This window comes from Protopterus annectens, chromosome 4.part1 (genome assembly GCF_019279795.1).
Source record: "Protopterus annectens isolate FY-2018-M chromosome 4.part1, PAN1.0, whole genome shotgun sequence".
Classification (NCBI taxonomy): Eukaryota; Metazoa; Chordata; order Ceratodontiformes; family Protopteridae; genus Protopterus; species Protopterus annectens.
Window position 1 is genome coordinate 417,036,874 of NC_056734.1, and position 27,946 is coordinate 417,064,819.

At 43.9% G+C, this 27,946-nt stretch overlaps 1 protein-coding gene across 1 annotated transcript in view; it reads right to left on the minus strand.

The window, feature by feature from the left end:
- Window positions 1-27,946, minus strand: part of ECT2 (epithelial cell transforming 2) — a 1,537,379-nt gene that overhangs the window by 592,803 nt on the left and 916,630 nt on the right. Inside the window, exon 17 of the mRNA XM_044070772.1 lies at window positions 11,169-11,247. Within this exon, the coding sequence (XP_043926707.1) occupies window positions 11,169-11,247 (79 nt within the window). The remainder of the gene's footprint in view (window positions 1-11,168; window positions 11,248-27,946) is intronic.

Here is a 27,946-nt window from a genome sequence, read left to right on the forward strand (position 1 = left end):
CGGTTTCCCATGTTGGTAATGACCAGGTCTAAGATATTGCTGTCCCTGGTGTGGGTGTGAATAAATTGATCCAAGGCGTTGGAATTTATGAATTACAGAAAACGTTGAGCAAAAGAGTTGGCACATGAGTAGTTTTCCCAGTTAATGGTGGGGTAGTTGAAATCGCCCATTAGGGTGTTGGGTTGTACCCTAATACTTTCCAGTGTATCAAGAAATGAGAAGTGGGAATCCTGGGGCATGGTGGGGGGTCTGTAGCTAGCTACAATTTGGATTGTAGTCTTGCCCAAAGTTAGTTGCACTTGGATAATCTCGGATGCATTATGCTGTGCAACTAGCTTGGAGGTGTGGATATCCTCAAATGAATATGGACACGCCTCCACCTTTAGTGCTTCATTCAGGGTTAGGTGGCCGAAAGGTGTGGTATGAATTATAGCCTGGTAACGCAGGGGTGCTCTCTGGAGCTTTGACCCAGGTCTCCGTCACTGCACAGATGTCACTGTTCTCCATTTTAAGCAGTGCCTCGAGTGAGTGCATTTTGAGGATAGACTTCTACCATTGAGTAGCATTACCCTCAGATTTTGCTTGCTTGCACTGGTTACGATGATGAATTTGTCATTTGAACCTTGTCTAAAAAAGGCACTATAGGGGTGGCAAGAGCCTTTGCCAGTATCCGGAATCCCAAGGGCAACAGGTGCAGGCCATCTCTGGCAAAGCATCGTGGTCTGTCGATCATGTCGTCCCAGGCAGACAAATACTGGATCCCCTTAGAATGACAGCTCCCTCACTGCAAAACATGTGCTGCATCTCAAAGATATTTTTATTTATTTTTTTAAAGTATTTGTTACCCAGATAAATGCAAAAAGTACAGTTTTGAACCTACCATAAATGTAGATGTTCGAGTGGTTATACTGCTGCAGTCTTCACACTTGGGTTATCCTGACGTCAGGCGGTCTCCGCAGTCGGCAGAATCCCAAAGTCTTGGTCCGGCGTCGGTTGTCGTCACCTCTTCCCTGACGTCAGTGCGACAGGGGTATAAGACAGCAGATGCCATTTTCTTCAGTTTTTCTTGCCCCAGATGTCAGGTGCCCCTAGGTAGGAAGGCAATACAATAGCTATGCAACAATACCTTAGTAGATAAGCAATAGTACTAGCTGTTAGCAAATACACCATATAGACATGCATCCAATAGACTGAAGTACATGGAGTTGTAACTAACACCCTGGTATGTAGAGGGGATGGAGGGAGGGTAACCTGGACTGCAGCAGTATAACCAGTCGAACATCTACATTTATGGTAGGTACAAAACTGTACGATGTTCATCGTGCTATACTGCTGCAGTCATCACAATTGGGTAGAATCCCAAAGCTATGGAAGGGTGGCTGGTACTAAACTGGGTTAGGTGATGCTAGGATGCCCTGCAGAACTGCAGTGGCAAAACCAGCCCTGGTTTTTGAGTATAACGGAAGGTTGTAGTGCTTGGTAAAGGTGTGCACTGAACTCCAAGTAGCTGCCTCCAGAATGTCTTTGGTTGGAACCCCTCTGAGAAAGGCTGCTGAGGTTGCAGTTGCCCTGGTAGAATGGGATCTAATATTGACAGGCACTGCCTTCCCATGGTGTGAGTAGCAAAAGCGGATACAATGTGCTATCCATTTGGAGATGGTCTGTTTTGAAATGGCCTTTGCTTGTGAACCTGCAGCATATGATACAAAGAGTTGGTTAGTTTTTCTGAAGTTCTTTGTCTTATCTAAATAGCAACGTAGCTGTCTGTGAATGTCCAAAGAGTGAAGGAGCCTTTCTCCTTTATTCTGTGGGTTAGGATAAAAGGTGGGTAAATGAATGGACTGATTCAAAGCCACACTGGATACTACCTTGGGCATGAAGGTAGGGTTAGTTCGTAAACAGACTCTGTCCTGATGGAAAATGATGAAAGGTTCCACCGCCATAAGTGCTTTTAGTTCTGAGACCCTGCGTGCGGAGGTAAATCGCCAGTAACAAGGCTGTTTTCCAAGACAAGTATTGTAGTTCTGCTGAGAATGCTGGTTCGAAAGGAGGTAGTGTTAACTTTTCTAAAACGAAGTTCAGGTCCCAAGTTGGTGTTGGTGGTTTTCTGGGGTGTCTTATATTCTTAGCCCCTCTGAGAAACTGTCTAAGTAAAGGGTGTGAGAAAATTGGGGGATCCGTATCATATTGGGCTGAAATGGCTGAAATATGGATCTTAATGGAGGAGAAGGAAAGGCCTTTGTGTAGCATCTCAGTTAGGTATTGCAGTATGTGAGGAATGTTTGGAATCCAAGGAATTTGACCTTTAGCCTGGTGCCATGCACAAAATCTTTTCCATTTGTCCGAGTAAGTCTTCCTGGTGCTAGGCCTCCTGGCCTCCATAATTACATTCAGGACATCCTTTAAGAGAAGTGTTGATTGATAATTTAAGGAATTCTCCATGCAGCTAAATTTAAAGTTCTGTGCTGGCTGTGACGGGTTTGATAGTTTTTCTGAGTCAACAGTAGTGAGAATTAAGGCAAGATCCATGGAGGGCTGTGAGTCAAGTTCCTTAGTAATGGGTACCAGTACTGGCGTGGCCAGTCCGGAGCAATGAGGATCACTTGTGGTCTCTCTGATCTGACCTTCAATAATGCCTTGGTCAATAGAGAAAGTGGAGGGAAGGCATAGACTGTCAGTGTTGTCCAACTGAATGATAGAGCATTCACTTTCCAGGCTAGGGAGTGATAAGTCCTTGTGCAGAATTTTTGTAATTGGCAATTGTTGGGGGATGCAAATAGATCTATGTCTGGACATCCCCATCTTTGAGTTATCATTGAAAATACTTGTGGGTGTAGTCTCCACTTGTGGGGGTCTGCCATGTTTCTGCTTAATTCATCTGCCAATATGTTTTCCTTTCCTGGCAGGAATTGTGCTTGTAGTTGATAGGTCAAAGCTGTGTTCCATAAGGTCATAGCCTGTCTGCATAAAGGGTAGGAGTGTGTTCCTCCCTGTTTATGTACTACATAACCGTGGTGTTGTCTGTCCTTATTAGAAGTTGTCCTGGATGCAAGAGGTCCTTGAAGGCTGTCAGGGCATTTTGCACAGCTAGCATCTCCTTTTGGTCGATGTGAAGATGCATTTGTTTTGCAGACCATTTGCCCTATATGCACTGTCCTGCCATGTGTGCTCCCCAGGCGTAGTCTGAAGAATCTGTGATCATGGTTTGGTTTGCTGGAGGTAGGATGAAAGGAAGACCCTTGTTTGTTTGACATGCTTGAGCCCACCATAGGAACTCTTTTTGAAGGCAAGGAATGATTGTTTCGAGGCTGTGCTTGTGTTGAGACCATACACTTTTCAGATACCATTGTAATTTTCTCATATGCAGCTGTGCATATGGGATTAGTTAAATGCATGATGCCATGAACCCCAATGCCTGCAGAATTTTCCTTGCAGTGAGCTGGGTAAATGTTGCTATCTTTTTGAAGTATTGAGTCAATTGCTTTTGTTTGTCTGGCGCGAGGTAAGCCATCTGGGCCGTTGCATTTAAGCTGGTACCCAGGAATATTATTTGTTGCGAGGGTATTAGTTTTGACTTCTTTTTGTTTACTGTGTACCCTAGGCAACTGAGCAGCTGTGTTACAAAAGCCAGATGCTGTAATAGAATGTCCTTGCTGTACACTTGGATCAGGCAGTCGTCCAGATATGGGTAAATTTGTATTTCTTGTTGTCTGCAATATGCAATTACTGATGCCAGGCATTTCGTAAATACTCTGGGCGCAGTAGATAAGCCAAAGGGCAGTGCAGAGAATTGATAATGCATTGTACCTGCCAAAAATCTGAGGTATCTTCTGCAATCTTGTCTGATAGGGACATGCAGGTATGCCTCTGAGGTCCAACGTTACCAGCCAAGACTCCTTGCCCAGCATGGGAAGGAGCTGCTGTAGAGTGAGTATTTTGAATTTGGGTACCTTCAGGTATGTGTTCAGAATTGAGAGGTCTAAGATGGGTCTCCAGGCTTTGTCCTTTCTTGGGACTAGAAACAGTCTTGAGTAAAAACCTTGACCTTGCTCTTTTGTAGGTACCTTTTGAATTGCTTTCATATCCATGAGAGCTGAAATTTCCATTTGAGCCTCTGCCCATTGGTTTGGAGGCAGATTTGGCATGCCTCTCATCCAAGGTAAAGTGTGGAAATGAAATCTGTAGCCTCGGGTAATGTCCAGAATCCATTTGTCCTTTGTTATGCCAATTTTGTGGAAATAGAGCCAGTTTCCCTCCCAAAGGTGCTGCCAGGGCAATTTTGCTTGGCAGGCGAAGAGGGAAGTCATTGTGTTTGTTTCCTGAAAGGTTGAGATCTTTCGTCACCACCTCTGAGTTGCTGTATGCCATTGTCTAGGCCTGAAAGAACCTTGTGGCTGGCCTCTGCCCCTTGGGCACCTGTACCTACCTCTTTGGGGTCTGTCTGATGCAGGAAAGGACCAGTTTTTTGATGGCCAGTTTCTGCTGAAACGAGGAGGTTGTACCTGTAAAAAATCTTTAACTGTTTGCATAGATTTTGCCTTTTCTTCCATTTTCTTCAAAACTTCCTCTGTCCTCTGCTTTGACACCAAATAACACATCTTTCTGCAATGGGGCATCCAATAACTTTGCTTTGACATTCTGGTAAGGCCTGTTCTTTAAGCCAAGCATGCCTACGTATGACAGACCCTGTGACAGCTGCTCTACATGAGGTTTCCAATGAATCAAAACCACACTGTAAGGTACGTTTTCCCACTTGTTCTGCTGCATGCAGCAAATCCTGTATCTCTTTGAAATCTAGTTGATCTGTCTGAGGGATCAGCTTCTGCTTTAACTGTGTAATCAAATACTGTTGGTATTTTAGCATGTGGAATTGGCAGTTTAATGCCCTCATGGCCAAAGTGGCAGAAGTATACACTTTCTTTCCCCATCTTTCTAATGCTCTGGAATCTCTTTCAGAAGGGAGTGGATTCTTAGCAGTAGAGGCCTTAACCCCTTTGGGACCCTGGGAAATGGTCTTGGGGTCTGCATTAGGGCTTTTGTATAGAAACTTATGAGTATCAGGAACTCGGTAGTATCTGTCTGGTTTAGCTGGAGCTGGAGGTAAGGAATCTGGGTTTAAACTGGATTCAGAGAAAACATCATCCAAAATGTCTAGAACTGGAGGAACTGCCAGGGGTCTATGCTGTGGAAGAAGAAGAAACTCACGGAGTCTTTTCTTGGAGTCAGAATAATCTTGGCCTTCCCAGTGGAAGTGTTCCCTCATGGTGTGTAAAGTTTCCCCAAAAGAGTAGTCTTCGGGGGGGGGGGGGACACAAAGGGAATGGACTCTTCAGCATCTGAGTCTTCATAAGGAGGGAAGGAGTAATCCTGGTCATCAGAGTTGCCTGAAGAAATGGATGCTTGGTCAGAGGAAGGATAATCTTCCTCCAGTCTAGGCCTTTTGTCAGGTGGGGGCTGGGATCCCCTGATAAGAGTAATTAAATCCTCTGCCATCTTAAGCATCTGTTTTTTAGGCATAGGGGCCTGTGGGGGGGGGGGGGTGTGTGGCCCAAGTTTTCTAACTTTCAAGGGGGCTTTGAGTTTAGCATAAGGTTTGGCAGAGGCAGTTGTCGGTTTGAAAACACCCTCTGAAACCGAAGGTCTATTCAAAGTTTCCGGATCCCCGTCGGGGCTGGCGTCCGAGGAGTGAGGTGGAACCGGATCCTGAGGCCCAACGGTTTCGGTTTGGGATGCCGTCAAATTCTGAATCAGCGGTAGTCAGGGGCTGAGAAGGCACCTCGCTGAAAACCGGCGTCAGGCCTTGCTGAGGCCTCGGTATCTGGTCTTGGCTGCCGGTCCTTATCTTTGCATTTTTTAATCATTGCTGATGTCGGTTGCTCCGATGGCATGCTATAATTAAATTTTCTGCCGAAATAATGCTGGGTGAATTCTGCCAGACGCTTAATTGTACGTTTGTTGAACCTAGCACAAAACCGACAATCAGATACGTCGTAGTCTGGGCCTAGGCAAGGAATACAATAAGAATGAAAATCCTTATGTATTTGCTTCCCACAAGAAATACAATTATTAACTTTGTCTGACATCAGTCTGAGGCAAGAAAAGTTTCCCCAACGGGGTACTTAACTTTAGAGAAGACTTCAGGCTGAAACTTGATTCAAAAATTTCAGGAGCTGGCCAACCGGCACTTGCGAACTGCTTCTGCTTTGGGCACCGCGTGGCAAGAAAGACTGAAGAAAATGGCGTCAGCTGTCTCTTTTATACCCCTGTCGCACTGACGTCAGGGAAGAAGTGACAACTGACGCCGGACCAAGACTTTGGGATTCTGCCAACTGCGGGACCGCCTGACGACAGGATAACCCAAGTATGACTGCAGCAGTATAGCACGATGAACATCATAAATGTTTTTTTCGGGGTGACCTAGGAGCATGGGTTTGGTTAAGTGAATTGCTCAGAGTTGCATGCTAGGCAGAGGGAGACTAAAGGAACCAAATCAACAATTGCTGATATGGCACATTAACACCTATTAGCCATAATTCACTGTGATTAACTATCACATTTTACATTTTTTGGCTTAGGAAAAGCCCACACAGTTAGATGTTTGCAGCCCTGTGTTCCTTCAAGTCTTTCTATAATTAAAGCTTCTTTGCTGCATACCAGCATTTACATCTTCTCTGCTTTTAGGAATTGTGAGCTTACCATAAGCTCTGGATCCTGTTATGATAGATAGGTTTTTGGGCTGCTTGTCAGATCTGATCCAGCAAAACTAGTGCTCCAGCCACAAGCTCCTTTATTTTTCCTTCTCATAATGCCCCTGTGTCAACAGTTACTTCAGAGTTTGCTTATCTGTAACAAATGAAGAGTAGTTTTGAAGGAGAATACTGTGGAAAATCCTCGGGCGTGGCAATTTGGAAGGGAGATGGAAAGAAGAATGTTGCATCAGACAGACTTGGATGAAAAGAACCAGCATTATGTTATGTAAATAATTACCGTATCCTGTTGATCCCATCCATCCAATCCGAATGATAGGTTAGAATCCCATGCTATTGGAAATGGCATAACAAATGGTCTTGTGGAAAGAATGAAGTCAGAAGTTAGCCACCACTGTAAATAAACGTTGCAGAAAGGAGTGATTATTAGAGAAGAAAGATGGTCTGCAAGTTGTTACCACTGTGCTCTGAGAAGCTACTGAAAGATTCTCATGTGAAATCAGGAGAACTGTACCACATGAACTGAAGATGATGCCCTTCAGAGGACTTGGATAACCAGGTTTGATAGTGGGGCCTTGAATCAGAGTAGTGTCTGTACTGAGTTTCTTAAAACCTGAATTCTGTCTGAAGGAATGGATACTATGCAGCTTGCTGTGTTTGGATGGCATCCAATGAAATGAATCACTTGGTTTGGTTGAAAGCTGTGATTTTTAATAGTTTCTAGAAATGCCCAAGGACAGACAGAACTGCATCAAGTAATCTCTGGCTTTTAGCAAAAACTCTGCGTGACTGCAAAGAGCTGGTTGTCTAGATACAGAAACATACAAATTCCTTTGAGTCACAAATGGACTGCGAATACACCCATGCACATGGTGAACACCCGGAGAGCTGTGGTGAGACCAAGGGGCAGGACTCTGAAATGACAGTGGCTGGTCCCTAGATGGAAACGCAAATATCTTTTGGAAGCTTTGGTTATCCTGATAGGAAGGTGAGGATCCTCAAAAGTTCTACAGAGAACATCTAATTACTTGCTTGAAGGCAAGGCACAACTACCTGCACAGAGACTATTCTGAATGGGGGTTTCTTGATGAAAGTGTCTAGGCCACTCTGATCCAAAATTTGCCTGAAGTGTTTTTCTTTGTAATAAAAAAAAATCATGAATAGTGCTCTGACCCTCTCTGATCTGGTGGGATCTCCTGGATGCCCCCCCCCCAGATTAGACTATTTCTCGTTTGGTGATGGCTAGGATGTGGTGCAGCTGATGGAAAAGAAAGGAGAAATCTATAGCCTCTGGATATTATCCTACTTAACCAATAATCCCGTGTCATAGCCAGCCAAAAAGGAGAGTAGATGGATAAATGACCCCCAACTGCTTCCATAAGGGAGCAGTTTGGCAGCCCTTCAGTGATGGTCAGGTTGCCGGTCGGAAAAGGGACCAGGATATCCCTAGTGTTGCAGGCCACTAACTTCTTGGTCTGAGGGGTTGCTTCTGCCACAACTGCTCCTTTCAGGTGTGGAATTCATAGGGTTGTCATCTTCTGTGGGAGGGGACCCTCTCAATTATCCAGATCAGTATCCAATATGATGGACTCCAAAGGAAAGTAAATACTACTATTCTTGCATGTATTCTTTCCTGAAATGTCAGGTGGGGGAGGGGGGGTGAGTCCAACTCCTCAGAGAATTCTGACAGCATTTGTGCAGAAATCTTGAGACCATTTCTTTACATCTGATCCTGGAATGCATGGAGTGGCTAAGAGACAGATGGGTGGGTGTCCAAGGGGGTTAACACTGAAAAAGCCTGCAAATCAGATCTCAGAGGAGATGCTATAATAATCCTCACCATAGCCTTGAATGTCCGTCTCAAACCTGCCAGATCACAGAAGCCCAAGTGACTTGCAACCACTCTTACAAAGAAAGAAGCTGACAGTACCAATGAAAGCAGCCCTGAGACGATCAAAGTGGAAGGCCTCAAGGAGGGGATCTGTGCCGACACATTGAAGTCCAAAGTCTCAGCCACCAAAAAAATAGCCACATAAAGTGGCTCGAGGACAGTGCTGAAGTCTTGGCATCAAAGCATCTGGCCAGAGAGCCACTCAGCTCCGAAGGCTTCTGTGTAGAGCACATTAGAAATGAAACCCAGTCTCCAAGGGATGTTTCAAGTTCCAGAGATGCTGGTGCTGAAGTTTAGACAAGAAAAGAAGTTAAGGGGAAGAGAAGGTACAGCCTGCTTACCCCCTGACAGTGAGGATGGACAAGTGATCATCATCGCAACTGGAGTCTTGAAGGCAGCTTGCATGATGCATCCCTAATCCACATCTGAAGTGCTCAAGGAGGACCTGAAAAGAGATCTAAAAGGGGACTGAAAAGGAACTTGACAGAGCACTTTTCTCAGAAGTCCTACTCATAATGGATTTTGTCAACCTGTGCTGGATTACTATTGGCTCTAAAACAATTGAAGCCAATGCAGGTGGTCTGATCAGAGGCAACAATGAGGCTGTCTCCAGTCAAAGTGCTTTTGGATGAAGCCACCACTTCACTGGTCTACACTCTTAGATTTGCCTTTGTCCTTCTCTCATCTATTTATCTTTCTTTCTTAAGTTTTTCTGCCTTAGGCTCAGCTGGAACCAAACTCTTCAAAAATCAGTATGTTCCTTCAGTCAGACAAGTAGCATGGACAGAAGGCCTAACAAATGTTCCACCACCAGACAACACACAACTCATGTGTGTCCAGAGGGGGAATGTTACACCAACATTTGGAGCATTTTCAGAAACTGTTCTTACCTTAGATGGGAAAGTTGAGTCTAGCAGAACACCAATAAATATAGAAGGATAACAAGGAACTTCTCAAACACAACGCACACACACACCTCCTCTATATGTAAAAAATTAAACCTATCCTAATCAATTCTGATTAATATATTTTTGACAGACAGAGCAACTGAAGTCAGACGTTTACGCACAAAATAACCAATAAGGAAAACTCAGGATTTTACAATAATGAAAGTATAAAGATTAAGAATATGTTTTCAAAGATTTGAGAGAGTACAGCACTTCGCTTTTGCAGAGCAAGACCTGTGACTTATGAGTAAATGAGATGAATGTTTGCAAAGGTGCATAATGACAGGAAAAAATTAGAGAGGCCACAGACTAAAGCACTAGTTTTGCTGGCTCACAGACCCATCAGTTGGATTGGACAGACAAAATGAATAAGATCCTCACAGGAAATAGACTTAATCAGAATTGTATTTATTAAATATTAAAAAATATATACTTTAGGAACTAAAACTGTCTTTCAGCTTTTCCAGGTTAGGGGTTGCCACAGCGGAACTCCAGTCCGCTAATGATTAGCAGTGCATTTTTTATGGTGCCAAGTTGCCAGCCCGACGCCCAACCTTCAAAGAAGGCACACCCATTCACGTACGCACATATGCATGTCTTTAACGTCAGTTGACTGTGGGGTGGGCATGCAGACTCCACACAGAAGGTGCTCCAGCAGACAATTGAATGGGAGAACCTCTTGCTGTGAAGCAACAACGCTAACCGCTGCTAACTGTACAAAAAAGAAAAGGTTTATTGTGGTGCCTAAAACATGATAAAAACAGCTTAAAGTAGCACCACACAAAGAAAGCTTCAGGCACAAGTTGCAGAGATGTTCAGGATAACCAGTAACAGAGTAGTACCATTTTAAATAATAACAAAGAAAAAATTTTGCACAAGAGGGCAGGGTGTGAAACTCATTGTTTAAGGGAACACAGTGCACAGTAGGAAGAGAAAGCTTAACCAAACAACAAAATCACATCATTATGTCTGCTTCCACTAGGTCATTTTGGGCTAGAAAATGCAAAGAAAAAATATATAATCTAAACAGAGATACACGTGCACGCACAGACATCTTGTGTGTGTGTGTGTGTATGTATATATATATATATATATATATATATATATATATATATATATATATATATATATATATATACATACATATATACATACATACATACATACACACACAGACACACACATACATATACACACACAATCAATGGCTGTTTTCTATGTTGCATTTTTAGTAGCTCAGAAGATCAGAACATTTTTTTTCAAGTAATGGACCTTTAAACCAACTAGGTATTTTTTTAAGAAAAGAAAAATAAAAACATCTCAAGTTTACTGAAACCAAAGGGGTTTTCTTCCAAATCACTCTGAATTTTCTGTCCAGCTATAGTTGCTAGAGGCATGATAAAACATATAGATTAAAAGCAAGATCAATTAAGCCCTGCAAACTGCACTTGCTTTACACATTCCAAATGCACATTTTTAAGGTAAGCATGAATAAATGACACTGACGCATAGGGGGTTCAAGGGCCCACCCTGAGCTAGTTATTTCATCTCCTACAACCACTTTTCTTTCTCCTGTAACATTTTTGAATACTAATCTGTTGAATATATACAAGTAGAACTTACAGGACACCCATCAACTTCATAAACTACATCAAATATCTGTCGCTGTCCTTCAGTTTTCCTCTTGTCTTCATTGATATGCCTAAGGAAAGAAAAAAAATCTAAGAACCTTTGCGACATCAAATGCGAAGTTTCTTCAACAATGTCACACATGTACAACAAATTCTAAGCAAAACATATTTATTTTTTATTGGCATTTGTTGACCGGGAAAGTCCATTGAGCAAAAAACTCATTTTCAGTGGAGGCCCGGGAAGAAAAGCTCCACAGTTAAACAGAAAGCAAAAATATTACACAGTTAAAATACAGATCTGGGAAAAAAGGCCCCACACTTAAAATAAACCAATATCACAGAACAACATAATTGCAAACATATCTTATACAAATTAATATACAATATACAAGCACCATATCACAGGTAAACTATATCACAGAAAACAGGCACATAGTAATGGCCAAGTAATAAAGTATTTCCAGTCAATGGAGTAGATTGAAAATCAGAGGTGTTAGAAAGGCAGGATTCGTTGTTGAAATAAGTTATGGGATTAAGGGGGCTTGCATTGTACAATATAAAGTTATGTACTCACCATAATGTTCCATCTGAATAGTTGTACTTAATTTGTCTTCAACCTGTAGGAATAAGGATCCGAGCTGGCAAATATTACTAGCATCAGCTCCAGACTCCTCCCTTACCCATATACCTCCACTACCTTCCATCCCCAGATTGAATTTGCTGAACTTATACTGAGAACGCGACCTAATAATATACTTGTGACCTATACTGCAGCCCGTAGGCTGATCATGCACCAAGGTCCCGGGGAAGGAGGGAGGGACGGTTGAAGACAAATGAAGTAAAACTACTCAGATGGAACGTTATGGTGAGTACATAACTTCTTTATCTGAAGTTGTTTACTTCATTTGGTCTTCAACCTGTGGGACAGTGTCCCCAGCTACTAAAAATCCTGGGAGGCCCTCATGGTAGGATATTCCAGAGCACCGTGGAACCAAAGGATGCTCTCCTCCAGGAAGTCAAATCCAATTTGTAACGAGAAATAAACGTATGAAATGACCAAGTAGCTGCAGAACAAATATCATCCAAAGACACTCTAGACCAAAAAGCTGCAGATGTAGCCATGGACCTAGTTGAATGAGCTTTCACCTGACCCGGAGAAGACAGGATGCATGAAGAAATACATATAGCTATAGTGACCTTGGAAACAGGCTTCCCCAAAAAGGGTTTATAGAAGGATATAAACAATTGATCAGATTTACGGAAACGTCTTGTCCTGTGTAAATGGAATCGTAACTGTCTATGAACATCCAACATGTGTAGTTTTGTATTCCATCTTGTTCGTAAAATTGGGAAAGAACACAGGCAAATTAGTCTGCTTGATATTGACTGGTGATGCCACCTTAGGAAAAGATGGAATGGTCCAAAGGGAAATTCTCTAAGAAAAATCATGTACGGAATTTTGATGGACAAGGCCTATAAAATTCTGAAAACCTTCTATAGCAGAGGTGATAGCTACCATAAAAGCTGTTTTCCACAACAAAAATTTTAGATCTGCAGTTGTGGCAGGCTCAAAAGGCGGAGTGACCAGAGCTTGGAGAAAGTACAGTTGTGTACACTTACCATAAATGTAGATGTTCGAGGGTATTCACTGTTGCAGTCATTACATTTGGGTTATCTGCCTGCAGATAGCCCTCAGCCAGCCTGAATACCAGAGTCTTGGATTCTGGTGTGTGATGCTGTCTCTTCTTCCATGACGTCAGGTCGTTAAGGGTATAAAACATGCAGCCAATGCCATTACATCAGTTTTTCTTGCCCCAGATGTCAGGTGCCCCCACAATGGGAAGCAATTATATGTTACACCTCCAACAAAAAAGCAAATACACCAGAAAAATTAAATACATCAAACAAGAAGGAAAGGTAGAGCCAAGAGTAGTCAGGGGGGCTGGTAGGAGGGTAACCAGGACTGCAACAGTGAATATACTCGAAAATCTACATTTATGGCAAGTGTACACAACTGTACTATGTTCTTCATGTTTCACTGTTGCAGTCATCACATTTGGATTGATTTCCAAAGCTAAGGAAAGGATGAGGAAGTTAGAGAGCATTAGGGCCAGCTATTAATCCCTGCAAGACTGCAGTAGCAAAACAAGCTCTGGATTTAGAAAAAATAGGCATGTGGTAATGCTTGGAGAAGGTACGTACAGAGCTCCAGGTAGATGCTTCTAGGATGTCCCTGGTAGGGACTCCTCTGACAAAGGCTGTAGAGGTAAGATGCAGCCCTGGTGGAATGTGATCTTATCCCCGGTGGGGTAGGTTTTCCATGGTGCTTATAGCAAAAATGAATGCAATGGGCTATCCATTTTGAAATGGTTTGCCTTGAAATGGCCTTCCCCTCTGCCCCTGCAGCAAAGCCAACTAGCAGCTGTTCAGATTTTCTGAGAGGCTTAGTCCTGTCCAAATAAAATCTAAGTCATCTGTGCACGTCCAAAGAGTGCAGTATTCATTCTCCTTTGTTTTGTGGATTTGGGAAAAAGGTAGGCAAATGAATGGACCGATTTAGGGCCACACTAGACACCACCTTGGGCATAAAGGAAGGATTGGTCCTGAGGGAAACCCTGTCTGCATGGAAGATAATAAAGGGCTCCACTGCCATGAGGGCCTGCAATTCAGAAACTCTTCTTGCTGAAGTGATGGCCAGAAGGAAGGCTGTTTTCCAAGAAAAGAATTTCAACTCTGCAGTGGCAGATGGCTCAAATGGCAGGAGTGTGAGCTTTTCCAATACAAAGTTAAGATCCCAAGCTGGAGTAGGGGCTCTCCTGGGTGGTCTTAAATTTTTGGCCCCTCTGAGGAATTGCTTTAGCAGGGGGTGAGAGAAGAGGGGTGGTTCAGTATTATAATGTGCTGAAATGGCAAATGCATGAATTTTAATTGACGAGAAGGATAGGCCCTTATGGAGCATTTCTGTTAAGTACTGAAGAATATGAGGTAAGCTGGGCACTGTTGTGCCCATCCCCTGAGTCTGGATCCAGGAACAGTATCTTTTCCACTTTTCAGGATAGGATTTTCTAGTACTAGGCCTCCTTGTCTCCAGAATGACATCTAGCACCGGCTTACTGAGGGATGCTAATGGAGAGCTCAAGGAATTAACTAGGCTGCAAGGTTCAGGGTTTGAAGCTGAAGGTGCAGAATCTGGCCCGCCTCCTGGGACAGCAGGGAAGGGGTCTGAGGCAGGTGCCATGGTTCCAGCAGTGACATACCCCAAAAAAGGGGTACCAGTGCTGGTGTGGCCAGTCTGGTGCAATCAGTATTGTCCTTGGCTTGTCCTGTTTGATCTTTAGCAGAAACTTTCAAAGGAGAGGCAGAGGGGTAAAGGCATACACCAAGAGGCTTTCCCAGGTAAAGGACAGGGCATCTACTTTCCAAGCTTGCCTGTGGGAAGTCCTTGTGCAGAATTTGTACAATCGGTAGTTGTGAGGGGAGGCAAACAAGTCCATCTCTGGAGTCCCCCATTTGTTCCTCAAGAAGTTGAATATTTTGGCTCAGTTTCCATTTGTGTGGGTCCATGAGATTTCTGCTTAGGTCATCTGCCAGTGAAGTTAGCTTGCCTAGCAGGAATTGAGCTTGTAAGTGCACTTGGTAGCTCAAGGCTTTGTTTCACAGAGCCATGTCTAGTCTGCACAGAGGGTACGAGTGGGTTCCCCCTGCTTGTTTATGTACCACATAACTCTGGTGTTGTCTTGTCTTTACCAATAATTGTCCTGGAATCTTTGAAGGCTGTCAGGGAATTCTGTACAACTAACATTTCTTTTTGGTTGATATGCAGGTGCATCTGTCTCGGGTTCCATTGTTCTTGAATGCACTACCCTGCCAAGCGAGCCCCCCATGCATAGTCTGATGAGTCTGTTAGGGTTTGGGTGGCAGGGGGTAGAGTGAAAGGTAGCCTCTTGTTGTGGTAGCAGGCCTCTGCTCACCAAAGGAACTTTGTCTTTATACAAGGAATGATAGGAATCATTGATTCCAGGTCCTGAGAATGGTGATACCATTGTAGTTTCCTCACATGCAGTCTTGCATATGGAATAATTAGAATGCAAGAGACCATGAACCCCAGGGCTTGCAGAATTTTCCTTGCAGATAGCTGGGTCTTTGTGACCAGTAGTTTGAAGTAGGTTGTCAAATAAACTTGTTTCTTTGGAGGAAAGCCATCTGGGAAGCTGTGTTCAAGCTTGCTCCCAGGAATACAATCTGTTGGCAGGGTACTAGGTGAGATTTCTTTTCGTTTGTGGTGTACCCCAGTGAGGTTAGAGGTTTCTTTACGAATGCCAGATGTTTTAATAGCAAGTCCTGGCTTTCTGCCTGAATCAGACAATCGTCCAAGTATGGGTATATTTGAATATTTCTCTGCCTGCAAAATGCAATGGCTGGAGCTAGACACTGTGAATACCCTGGGCGCAGTAGATAAGCCAAAGGGAAGTGCAGAGAACTGATAGTGCATGAAGCCTGCCCTGAAGCATAGGTATTTCCTGCAAGATTCCCTTATTGGAATGTGCAGGTAACATTCCTTTAAGTCTAAGGTTGCCAACCAGGCATCTTTGCCCAGCAAAGGAAGCAGCTGTTGAAGTGTTAGCATTTTGAATTTTGGGATTACCAAAAAGGTGTTTAGAATAGAGAGGTCCAGGATAGGACACCAGAAGCTGTCTTTTTTGGGTACCACGAATAGCCTTGAATAAAAATCTTGTCCCCTTTCTTCTGCTGGAACAGGTTGAATAGCCATGATACTTAGAGAAAAGTACAGTTGTGTACACTTACCATAAATGTAGATGTTCGAGTGTATTCACTGTTGCAGTCATTACATTTGGATAATCTGTTGGCAGGTTGCCCTCAGTCAGCCTGATTAACAAAGTCTTGGGTCCTGCGTCGGTTGCTGTCCCTTCTTCCATGTCAGGGGTATAAAACATGCAGCCAATGCCATTACATCAGTTTTTCTTGCCCCAGATGTCAGGTGCCCCCCAAATGGATATATATATATATATATATATATATATATATATATATATATATATATATATATATATAATTTAAAACACAAGAAACATACCTCCAAACAAAAGCAAATACAAAAAAAAGGCTTTTAAGCATAGCAAAAGAAAGTAGAGGTATAGTAAGAGAAAAAACAGGGGGCTGGAGGGTGGGTAACCAGGACTGCAACAGTGAATACACTCAAACATCTACATTTATGGTAAGTGTACACAACTGTATTATATTCTGTTTCACTGTTGCAGTCATTACATTTGGGTAGATTCCCAAAGCTATGGTTGGGAGGATGGATTTATACAGCATTAGGAGCAGCTATAAGGCCCTGCAGGACAGCAGAAGAGAAGGGAGGTAAATGGTAATGTTTGGTGAACGTATGAACTGAGCTCTAGGTAGCAGCTTCTAGAATGTCTCTGGTAGGAACCCCTCTGAGAAAGGCTGCAGAAGTAGATGCAGCCCTGGTGGAATGACATCTGATCCCACTGGGGATAGTTTTACCATGGTGCATATAGCAGAAACAAATACAATGGCTTATCCATTTGGAAATAGTCTGTTTTGAAATAGCCTTTCCCTCTGTCTCTGCAGCAAATGCCACCAATAGTTGTTCATATTTTCTTAGAGATTTTGTCCTGTTTAAGTAAAATCTAAGTTGTCTGTGTACATTCAATGAATGCAGAATCCGCTCCCCCTTATTCTGTGGAATGGGAAAGAAAGTTGGCAGATGAATGGTCTGATTGAGAGCCACACTGGATACCACCTTTGGCATAAAAGATGGATTGGTCCTGAGAGAGACCCTGTCCGCATGAAAAATAATGAAAGGCTCCACTGCCATGAGAGCCTGTAATTCAGGAATCCTTCTAGCTGAAGTGACTGCTAAAAGGAAAGCAGTTTTTCAGGAGAGAAATTTTAGGTCCGCAGTAGCAGCTGGCTCAAAAGGAGGGAGAGTGAGTTTTTACAAAACAAAACTAAGGTCCCATGCAGGGGTTGGCGCTCTCTTGGGAGGTCTTAAGTTCTTGGCCCCTCTGAGATGCTGCTTTATCAGAGGATGAGAGAAGAGGGGAGGTTCTGTGTTGTAATGAGCTGAAATGGCGGGGGCATGGATTTTTATGGAAGAAAACTACAGGCCCTTTTGAAGCATCTCAGTTAAGTATTGTAGAATCGAAGGAATATTGGGCATTGCTGTGCTTATTCCTTGTGACTGGGTTCCACACACAGAATCTTTTCCACTTGTCAGCACAATTTTCTAGTACTAGGCCTTCTAGCCTCCAAAATGACATCCATCACAGGTTTGCTGGGGGATATCAAGGGTGAAATTAGATTATTAGCCACGCTGTAAGATTCAAAGATTGGAGCTGCGTGCACAGAATTTGGTAGTTCTGCTGAGACAGTAGGTAAGGTGTCTGAGGCAGGTGCCACAGAGGAAGGTGAGACGCATTGCGTAGGAATGGGTACCAGTGTTGGCGAGGCCAGTCTGGAGCAATCAATCATTTTTGGTTTGTCCTGTCTGACTTAGTAGAACCTTGGGGAGCAGAGGTGGAAAGGCATAGACCGATGGGTTTTTCCAGCTGAATAATACAGCATCCACTTTCCAAGCTTTTTTGTGATGAATTCTTGTGCAGAATTTGTCCAACTGATAGATCTTTTTGCCTCATCCCGAACTATGCCTGGACTCCCCCATTTGCGTGTCAACATGTTGAAAATTTGTGGTTCCAGTTTACATTCGTGTGGTCCATAAGACTTCTGCTTAGTTCGTCTGCCATAGTATTCAGCTTTCCTGGCAGGAATTGAGCCTGTAGCTGTATTTAGTAGGTCAAGGCTGTGTTCTACAATGCCATGGCTAGTCTGCAAAGGGGGTAGGAATGTGTACCCCCTGCTTATGTACCACAACGGTGGTGTTGTCTATCATTAATTGTCCTGGATGAAGGCAGTCCTTGAAGGCCGTCAGTGCATTCTGTACAGCCAGCATTTTTCTGATTGATATGAAGGTGCATTTGATTTGGGCTCCATTTGCCCTGAATGCACTTCCCTACCAGATGAGCCCCCCCAAGCATAGTCTGATGCATCTGTAGTTAGGGTTTGGGCGGCAGGGAGAGGAGTGAATGGCAGTCCCTAGTTTTGGTGGCAGACCTCTGCCCACCATAGGAACTCTAGTTGCAAGCAAGGTATGATAGGAATCATCGTTTCTAGGCTGTGACAATGTTGACTCCATAAACTTTTTAAGTACCACTGAAGTTTCCTCATATGCAGTCTTGCATATGGAATTAGAAGAATGCAGAAGGCCATGAAACCCAAGGCTTGCAGAATTTGTCTTGCAGAAAGCAGTTTTTTTGGGGCCACCTGTTTGAAGTAAGTCACCAATTGAATTTGCTTTTCTGGCATAAGGTAAGTCATCTGGGTAGCTGTATTCAAGCTTGCACCCAGGAATGTAATTTTTTGAGAGGGTACCAGTTGTGATTTCTTTTCATTTATGGTGTATCCTAGACAAGTTGCAACCCTTTTTACAAACGCCAGAAGCTTTAGAAGAATGTCCTTGTTTTCCGCCTGAATTAGACAATCGTCCAGGTATGGATATATTTGAATATTTCTTTGCCTGCAAAATGCAATTACTGGAGCCAGGCACTTTGTGAAGACTCTGGGTGCAGTAGATAAGCCAAATGGCAGTACAGAGAACTGGTAATGCAAGTAGCCTGCTTTGAAGCAGAGGTATCTTCTGCAAGATTCCCTGATTGGGATATGCAGGTAAGCCTCCTTTAAGTCTAGAGTTACCAACCAGGCATCTTTGCCTAGCATAGGTAGTAACTGTTGAGTCAGCATTTTGAATTTTGGAATGTCCAGAAATGTGTTTAGAGCAGATACGTCCAAAATTGGATGCCATGATTTGTCTTTTCTGGATACCAGGAAAAGTCTTGAATAGAAACCTTGTCCCTTTTCCTCTTTTGGTACTGGTTGAATAGCCCCCATGTTCATGAGGGACAGAACTTGTTTCTGTGCCTCTGCACACTGATTTGGGGGCAGGTCTGGCCATCCGTTTGGGATTGGCAACGTGTGGAAATGAAATCTGTATCCCTGGGATACTATATTTAAAACCCATTTGTCCTGGGTAATAAGTTGCCAGTTTTGTGCATGACGTGTCAGTTTTCCCCCCAAAGGGGCGGCTAAAAGGTAAGTGCTTGGTGAGTGTAGAGGGAAGTCATTGAGACTGTTTACTATAGGGAGGTGCCTTGTTGTTTCCAGATTTGGAGGTGGAGGCACCCCATTGTTTTGTTCTAAAATTCCTTGTGATTGAAACCTGGAGCCTTTGGAATGTCTGGATTTGACTTGAGCGGCTCTCAAAGGGACTGGAAAGGACCAGTTCTTAGTAGGCCAGTGCCTACTAAATCTTGGAAGTTGCACTTGTAAGAAATTGTTCACAGTTTGCATAGATTTAGCTTTATCTTCCATCTTTAACACTTCTTCAGCCTTATTACCAAAGAGACGGTCCTGTTGAAAGGAGCATCCAACAGTTTTGCTATAACATTGATCAGGCATAGTTTGCTCTTTGAGCCAAGCATGCCTTCTTAGCACAGATCCAATTACAGCAGCCTTGCAAGACGCCTCCAAGGAATCAAAACCACTTTGCAAAGCATATTTTCCAACTTGTTCAGCTGCATGTAATAAATCCTGTAAATCTTTATTTTCCACAGTCAGAAATTGACATCATTTTCTGTTTAAGCAGTCCCATAATATGCTGCTGATATTTTAGCATATGGAATTGACAGTTTAAAGCCCTGATTGCCAAGGTTGCAGAAGTATAAACCTTCTTATCCATCTATCCAGCGCCCTGGAATCTCTATCAGAAGGGGTAGGACTTTTAGCAGTAGAAGCCTTAATGCCCTTGGGACCCTGAGAAATGGTCTCAGGATCAGCAATAGGATTTTTGAAAAGGAATTTGTGGGAGTCAGGAACCCTGTAGTATCTGTCTGGCTTACTAGGAGTCGGAGGCAGGGAATCAGGAGTCATACTAGATTCTGAAAACACATCATGAACAATGTCTAGTACAGGAGGTATAGCCAAAGGCCTATGCTGAGGAAGAAGAAAATCCCCAAGTCTCTTTTTAGATTCAGAGAAATCCTAACTTTCCCAGTGGAAATGTTCCCTTAAGGTATGTAAAGTTTCCTCAAAAGAAAAATCCTCAGGAGGAGAAGCAGAAGGAATGGAATGAGTCATCATAAGTAGGAAGAGACAAATCCTGTTCATTAGGAGAGTCAGAAGAAATAAAATCCTGTTCAGAAGATTCATAATCAATGTCTTGCCTAGGCCTCTTAGAAGGAGGGGGTTGACTACCCCTGATCAGAATAATTAAATCTTCAGCCATTTTGATCTTTGTTTTTTTAGGCATAGGGGCCTGCATATGTGGCCCAGGCGTCTTTTCTTTTAGACATAGATTTTGGCCTTAGTTTTGAAGATGGCGTTGGTCTAATACACAAATCTGTAGACCTGAAAACACTCTCAGAAGCCAGTGCCTGCACAGCGGCTCCAGACACATCTAAGGTAGAGACATCCGCGGGTTCCATAACTGAAGCATCTCGCGGCATACCGTACACCAAATGGGTCTCAGTAGAGGCCTGCGAATCAGAAGTAGCGGGCATCAGGGGCTGCGAAAGCACCTCACTGAGTATCGGTGAACTGGCAAGAAGCGTCATCAGTTTTGGACCTATACGGTCTGTCTCTGTCTTTTGCTTTGCGTTTTTTTTTAGATATTCCGGTAGTTGGGTTGCTAACCAACGTCATTTCTGGATAATTAAATCTAGAGCCAAAATATTTAGAAGCAAAAATATACCGACGTTTAATAGTGTGTTGATTAAATTTAACACAAAACCGTTGTGGTCAGGGCCTAGGCAAGGAATACAGTACAAATGAAAATCCTTATAAGGTATTTGCTTCCCACAAGTAACGCAATTATTAACTTTTACTGACATCGGTAAGGAGCAAGAAAAAGTTTCCCCAACGGGGTACTTAGCTTTTAGTTGAAGACTTCGGTTCTGAAACTCGAAAACAAAAATTTCAGGAGTCGGCCGACCGGCACTTGCAAACTGCTTCGGGCACCGGTCAGCAAGAAAGACTGATGTAATGGCATCGGCTGCATGTTTTATACCCCTGACAACCTGACGTCATGGAAGGGACAGCAACCGACGCAGGACCCAAGACTTTGTTAATCAGGCCGACTGAAGACAATCTGCCAGCAAATTACTCATATGTAATCACTGCAACAGTGAAACACAAAGAACATCCTGCTGTTGAGCCTCTGCCCATTGATTTGGGGGTAGGTCTAGCCAACCGTTTGGGATTAGTAGGGTGTGGAAGTGGAATCTGTATCCTTGGGAAACTATATTGAAAACCCATTTGTCCTGGGTAATGAGTTTCCAGTTTTTTGCATGCATGGTCAGCTTTCCTCCTAAGGGAGCAGGCAGCTGAGCATGGCTTGGAAGGGTTAACGTTAAGTCATTATGCCATTTTTCCATAGGGGGTGTCGGACTACTCCCTGCTTTCGAAGTGGGAGACCCCCACTGCTTAGACCTGTGTGTAGCCTGCAACTGTAACCTAGGTGGTCTGCTGTTCCTGGGTTTGGAAAGAGAAGGCCTGGAAGAGACTGGAAAGGACCAATTCTTTGAAGGCCAATGCCTACTAAATCTGGGAGGCTGTACTTGCAGGAAATCTAACAGTTTGCATAGCTTTAAGCTTTTTCCTCCATCTTTTTGACGACTTCTGCTTTGCTGCCAAACAGGTGGTCTTGGTTTAAGGGAGCATCCAGTAATTTAGCTTTAACATGATTCGGCAAAGTTTGCTCCTTAAGCCAAACATGCATTCTAACTACAGACCCAGTGACAGCAGCCCTGCAAGATGCTTCTAAAGAGTCAAAACCACATTGCAAAGTATGTTTACCAACTTGTTTTGCAGAATGCATTAAATCCTGTAATTCTGCATGTTCAGCACAGTCAGGAATCAAAATAATTTTCTGTTTAAGTAGTCCCATAATATGCTGCTGGTACTTTAACATATGAAACTGGCAATTTAAAGCAGTAATGGCTAAAGTAGCAGAAGTGCATACCTTCTTACCCCATCTGTCCAAGGCTCTAGAATCTCTATCAGAAGGGGTAGGGTTTTGGCAGTAGTAGCCTTAATGCCCTTTGGTCCTTAGGAAATGGTCTCTGGATCCGCAGTAGGATTCTTGAAGAGGAACTTGGGAGAGTCAGGTACTCTAATACCGGTCAGGTTTTCTGGGAGCTCTAGGTAAAGTATCTGGGGAAAGGCTAGATTCCAAAAAAGCATCATCTACAATGTCCAGAACAGGAGGGATAGCTAAAAGCCTGTGTTGAGGGAAGAGTAAGAATTCCCTAAGCCTCTTTTTGGAGTCAAAGTAACCCTGGCTTTCCCAGCGGAAATAGTGTGCAAGGTTTCACCAAAAGAAACCTCTTCTGGAAGGGAAGCAGAGGGAATGGAATTCTCTACATCAGAATCTTCATAGGTAGATAAGGGCAAATCCTGGTAATCAGAAGCAACAGAAATATCAGATTCCTGAACAGAAGAATCAGAAGGAAAAATCAGTTCTAGGTCCCTTAGAGGGGGAAGGCTGGCTTCCCCTAAAGAACCAGAAACAAAGCTTGTTGGGGAAATCCAAATGAAGGTCGGAAACTCGAGTTATTTTCTTCTGATTTGGTGTTCATTACCTTAGATATAGTGGACCTTTTTGGGTCTAATTCCCCATGATATTGGTCTCCTCTGGTTAGAGGAGAGTATGAGGGACAGCAAATTGTTTTCCAATGATGATTTTAACAACTGTTTACTTTTCATGGACGTTATTCTTAAAAACAACCGTTTTTTCAGGGTGAGTTCTTTAAACAAACTAAAGGAGTGGCCATGGGTGCCAAATGTGCCCCTACTTATGCAAACATTATTTTATCTGAGTGGGAGGAGTTGCACGTTTTGAAGAGTAAATTTGCTTCACATTGGTGCCTATATAAAAGATTTTTGGATGACATTGTTATTTTTTGGAAGGGCTCACACGATCAATTTGTTGAGTTTTTGGAATACCTTAAAGGTACTACTACATTTTTAGAATTTACCTATAATTACAACCCCCATGTGCTTACTTTTTTGGATATTACCCTCACCAAAACTGACCGAGGATTTTCATCCAACATTTTTCGCAAGGATACTTTTTCGAATTCATATCTCCATTTTAGAAGTGGACATCCTTTCTTTCAGAAAAAGAACCTTGTTAAAGGTCAACTTGTACGGATCAGTAGGATGACATCTAATGACACTGATTTTTTTATTCAGAGTAACCACGTTTTAGATATGTTTAGGGAACACGGATATCCACAATACCTTTTGGATGAAATGTTTGATGTGGTGGTCCAGGGGAGAAATTAAGAAGTTATGTACCTACCATAACGTTCCATGTTAGTTGTCTTCTCTCGCCTTCTTTCTTGAGAACTCCTTTTACCAGCTCGAGGCAGCCCCATATCCCATGATGCAGATCTCGTTTGTTGACAAAGGGCAATAACACCAAGCATAAAATACTTCCCAAAGGAAGAAGAAACTTACAGATGGAAAAGGACCAGGACTGAATGGTCTTTAGCATAATAGTTGCTTATACAAGGTCTGTCCAGGCCAGGGGAAGGAGGAAGAAAGAAGGCGAGAAGACAACTAACATGGGTAGCACCTCTATCCTGGGTGGCTCAATGGAACAAACTCTTGAGGACTGTAGAGCCAAAACTGGCTCTGTCCCTGGAGGCCAAGTCCAATTTGTAATGGGAAACAAAAGTGTGAGGAGTGGCCCAGTGGCGCTGCACAAATAGTGTCCAAAGGCAGTCAGCTAAACTCCTAGTTGAATGTGCTTTAGGTTTTGAGCACAGCTGTTTTCCCCTGATCGTATAAATTTCAGTGATGACGAAGAAAGCCATCTGGACAAAGTCACTTTAGAAACAGGAAGGCCTTTTTATTATCTGCATAGGAAACAAAAGTTGATCAGATTTTCTAAATTTTTGTTCTGTCCAAATAATATCTAAGCTGACGGTGGACGTCAAGATAATGTAGCTTTTGTTCAGCTCTATCTGAATAGTTAGGAAAAATACAGGAGATCAATGGATTGATTCAGATTGTTTTGCGACCTTAGGTAAAAGGATGGATTAGTTCTCAAAGATACTCTGTCTTTGTGAAAAATCAAATAGGTCGAACCGAAAGAGCATGAAGTTCAGACACCCTCCTGGCAGATGTAATAGCCACTAGGAAACGTTTTCCAAGAAAGATATTTTGGGAACAAGAAACAGCTGGAAGAATCAAGGATGTCAGCACTAAATTTAGATCCCACTGAGGAGGAGGATTCCTGATTGGAGGCTTTAGTAGGAAAATTCCTTTCAAGAAGGCCCTGCAGAGCCTATGGGACATAATATTATGATCTGCTATCCCGACATGAAAATTGGAAATAGCAGCCAACTGAACTCTGACTGTGGAAGAAGAGGAGCCTGCATGAAAAATCTCTGCTAAGAAGTCCAGAACTGCCTGAACAGGGGCAGTAAAAGGATCAATATTTTGGGCCTTAGCCCAATAAGAGAAACGTTTCCATTTGCTTGTGTAAATCCTCCTGGTAGAGGATTTTAGTGCTATGATATCTCTAACTGGGTTAGAGATCAAAGGAACCCTGGCTAAGGAAGGAAGTGGAGCAACCATGCTGTGAGGTTGAGAGAAGGGATTGACCGGTGCAGCTGACCAGATTGGTGAATCAGTAGATCTGGCACTGGGTCCAGATGCGGTGATGATGGAGAACCAAACTTGTCGAGGCCAGTAAGGGGCAATGAGAATCAATTTGGCTCTCAAAGCGGTAGCTTTCTGGATCACCTGAGGGATCAGAGGAAATGGAGGAAGGCATAAAGAAGTCCCTGGGGCCAATCCTAGGTCAGAGCGTCTCTGGGGATGGCCTGATAGAGGAAGAGGCTGAAGAAGTCTGGACATTTGCTGTTTTGGGGAGTAGCAAAAATCGCAAAACATGGGCGACCCCATTCCAGAAAAATCTCTTCCGCTATGGATTGCTTGAGAGACCACTCGTGAGGCATGAGAATAGCTCTGCTCAATCTGTCCGCTATAATGTTGGTTTTCCCAGGAGAAACCGATGAGAGGAGATCGCCCATTGCCATAGTCTGAGCTCGACACAAGGGGTAGGACTTGGTTCCGCCCTGTTTGTTGATATACCAAACTACAGACATGTTGTCTGTGTGGACTGCAATTGTCCCTACGGGAAGAAAGTCGTTGAGGGTTAAAAGCACTGCTCTCATCTCCAGGACATTTATGTGCAGATGGTACCGTCCCATGAACCATCCTGCACCCGATCAGGGAGGCATCCGTGGTGACAGTGGCTAGGGGGACGGAGGTACAAAGCTCCTGCCTTGGTGAACCTGAGGCGATGTGATCCACCAAGCAAGATGTTCTTTGCATGTTTGTGACACCAGAATCTGGTGACGCATTGGGAGTTGCTGGTATGACCACTGTGTGAACAGCATCCACTGAAGGAGGCGCATGTAGAATCGAGCCAGGGGAAGAGTAATGGGCGCAGCCATGAGACCTAATACCTTTAGAACCATTCTGGCCTGTACTTTCTTGCTGGCCAGAATGATCAGTCTGAATGTCTGAAACTCTTTGTTCTGTAAGGGTAGCTGACATCGAACAGTGTTTAAGTTTGCCTATGAAGGTAATAGACTGGCAGGGCGATAAGGATGACTTTTGAAGTTGACTGAGATGCCCAAATGAGAACAAAGGTCTATTGTGTAATCCCTGGCTTGTATAAGCTGATGCCTGGTGGTGGCTGACAGGGGAAACACCTGGAATTGGGCGTCTCAGGTGAGCGTGACCCACTGCCATGCATTTGGTGAACACTCTGGGGCTGTAGTGAGACCAAAGGGCAGGGCTCTGAACTGGAAATGACTGGACCCCAGCGAGGCGGAGAAATCTCTCCTGGGCGTCTGTGAATTTTGATGATCCTGAAGATCTATTGAGCACATCCAGTTGTCCTTCTGTAAGAAGGGCAGAATTGACTGAAGAGTGACATTTGAATCTTGTCTTCCTGACAGACTTGTTGAGTCTGCTGAGATCAATATTGGTCTCCAGTCTCCGTCTTTTGGGGACCAAAAGAACCTTGAAGTAGATTCGGGCTCTGAATGGTCTATTGTAACTGGCTGAATGGCTCTTTTGCAGTAGTTTTTTCTAACTCTGCAATGTCCTGGTACATCTGGAGAAGACTTGAGGGAAGGGACTTTCCTCGAAAGGAATTATGTAACCCTTGGATATGATCGACTGTACCCATCTGTCTTGAGTGAGGGAATGCCAGGCTTCTGGGTACAGTGATAATCTTCCCGACTGCCTCCAAGGAAGGACAGCCGGGCAACACCTCAGGGATGCTGAAAGGGCTTATCAGAGCCCTGTTTCCCTGGTTCTTGGACCCCTCTGCCTCTAGGCGGTCTGTGTTGTTACCCCCTCTGCCTCTTCTTCCCACCCTTCTGTCCTTTGGGATAAGGCGACTCCAACAGCAGAAAGAGTCTTGCCGTCCTGCTCACACCTGGTCAAGGTCTCCTCACCTGAGGGCCAAACAAAGCTGACCCATCAAAGGGAGAATTTGTGAAATCCAGGCTTGGCGTCTAAGAGCCACACCTGTGTGCTCTCTCTCTACTGCCCATCCGCAGCATAAGATATTAGCCGCATGGAGGAGTTAGCAATGGAATTGAGGGTTCCTAGCTCAATCTTTTCTTGAGCCCCTGCAGCTGTAGGATCCTGAACTACTTCTCCCAGCTCCTTCAGGATATCTCTGGAGTCTGGTGAAGTGACAAAGATAATTTATCCATGGTCCTAGAGTCCTTATTAGGAGGATGAGGATCTGCAAGTTCCTTTAATTGTTTGTCACTAGGGGCAGTGATAAATTTAGAAGGCCTCCTAGGGACTGGCTCTACAGAGTCAGAGACACCCAGGAGGTGGAGGCGAGATCCAAATGCCTCTAGGTATACTGACTCATCCTCAGAGGGATTGTTGGTGAGCCAGTTTCCCCTCTGTTTTAAGTTCTAGGATGTCTGAAAAGGAGACATCCTCAGAGGGGGGATCCTCTGACTCATCAAAGTCAGTATCCCGGGCGACAGACTCGGGGGAGTCTACATGCTTCCTCTTACAAGTCCTCTTCCTAGAAGGATCTCGGCGGAGGATCTCTGGGTCCTGTAGCAAGAGAAGTGGCAGAGATGTCAACAGGTAAAGAGACTGCTGACTGATACCAGTGGCCAGTACACTCTTCATCACATGCTCCCTCCCAGGCAGGTCCTCCTTCAAAGGGTCTCGAGAGAGGGCAGATGGGGGATCAGCTCCACGGCCGAGGGGCTCAAGGGGAAGAAGCGGGCGACAGGGGGTCGATGCCACGAGTAGGGGCTGAAGGAACAGAAGGTATCCGTCCAGCTCCCCATAGTAAAGCCCGCCAACTCCAAACTCTCCAAACCCGGGGGAGTGAGTGGGGGAACTAGGTGTGGACCACCAATGCGTCTGCTGAGCGGACTGAGATAGACTGCATTTGAGGCCAGTACCTGTGACTTGAGTAATCTACTGACCACGAAGATCGGCTCCGCTCCGATAGAAGAGGCGAAGCCCAGAGCCAAAATCTATCGGCTCAGGAAGGAGACCTCGACCTCTTCCTGAGCCTGGGCCTTGGCAGTTTTAGTTGATTTTGTG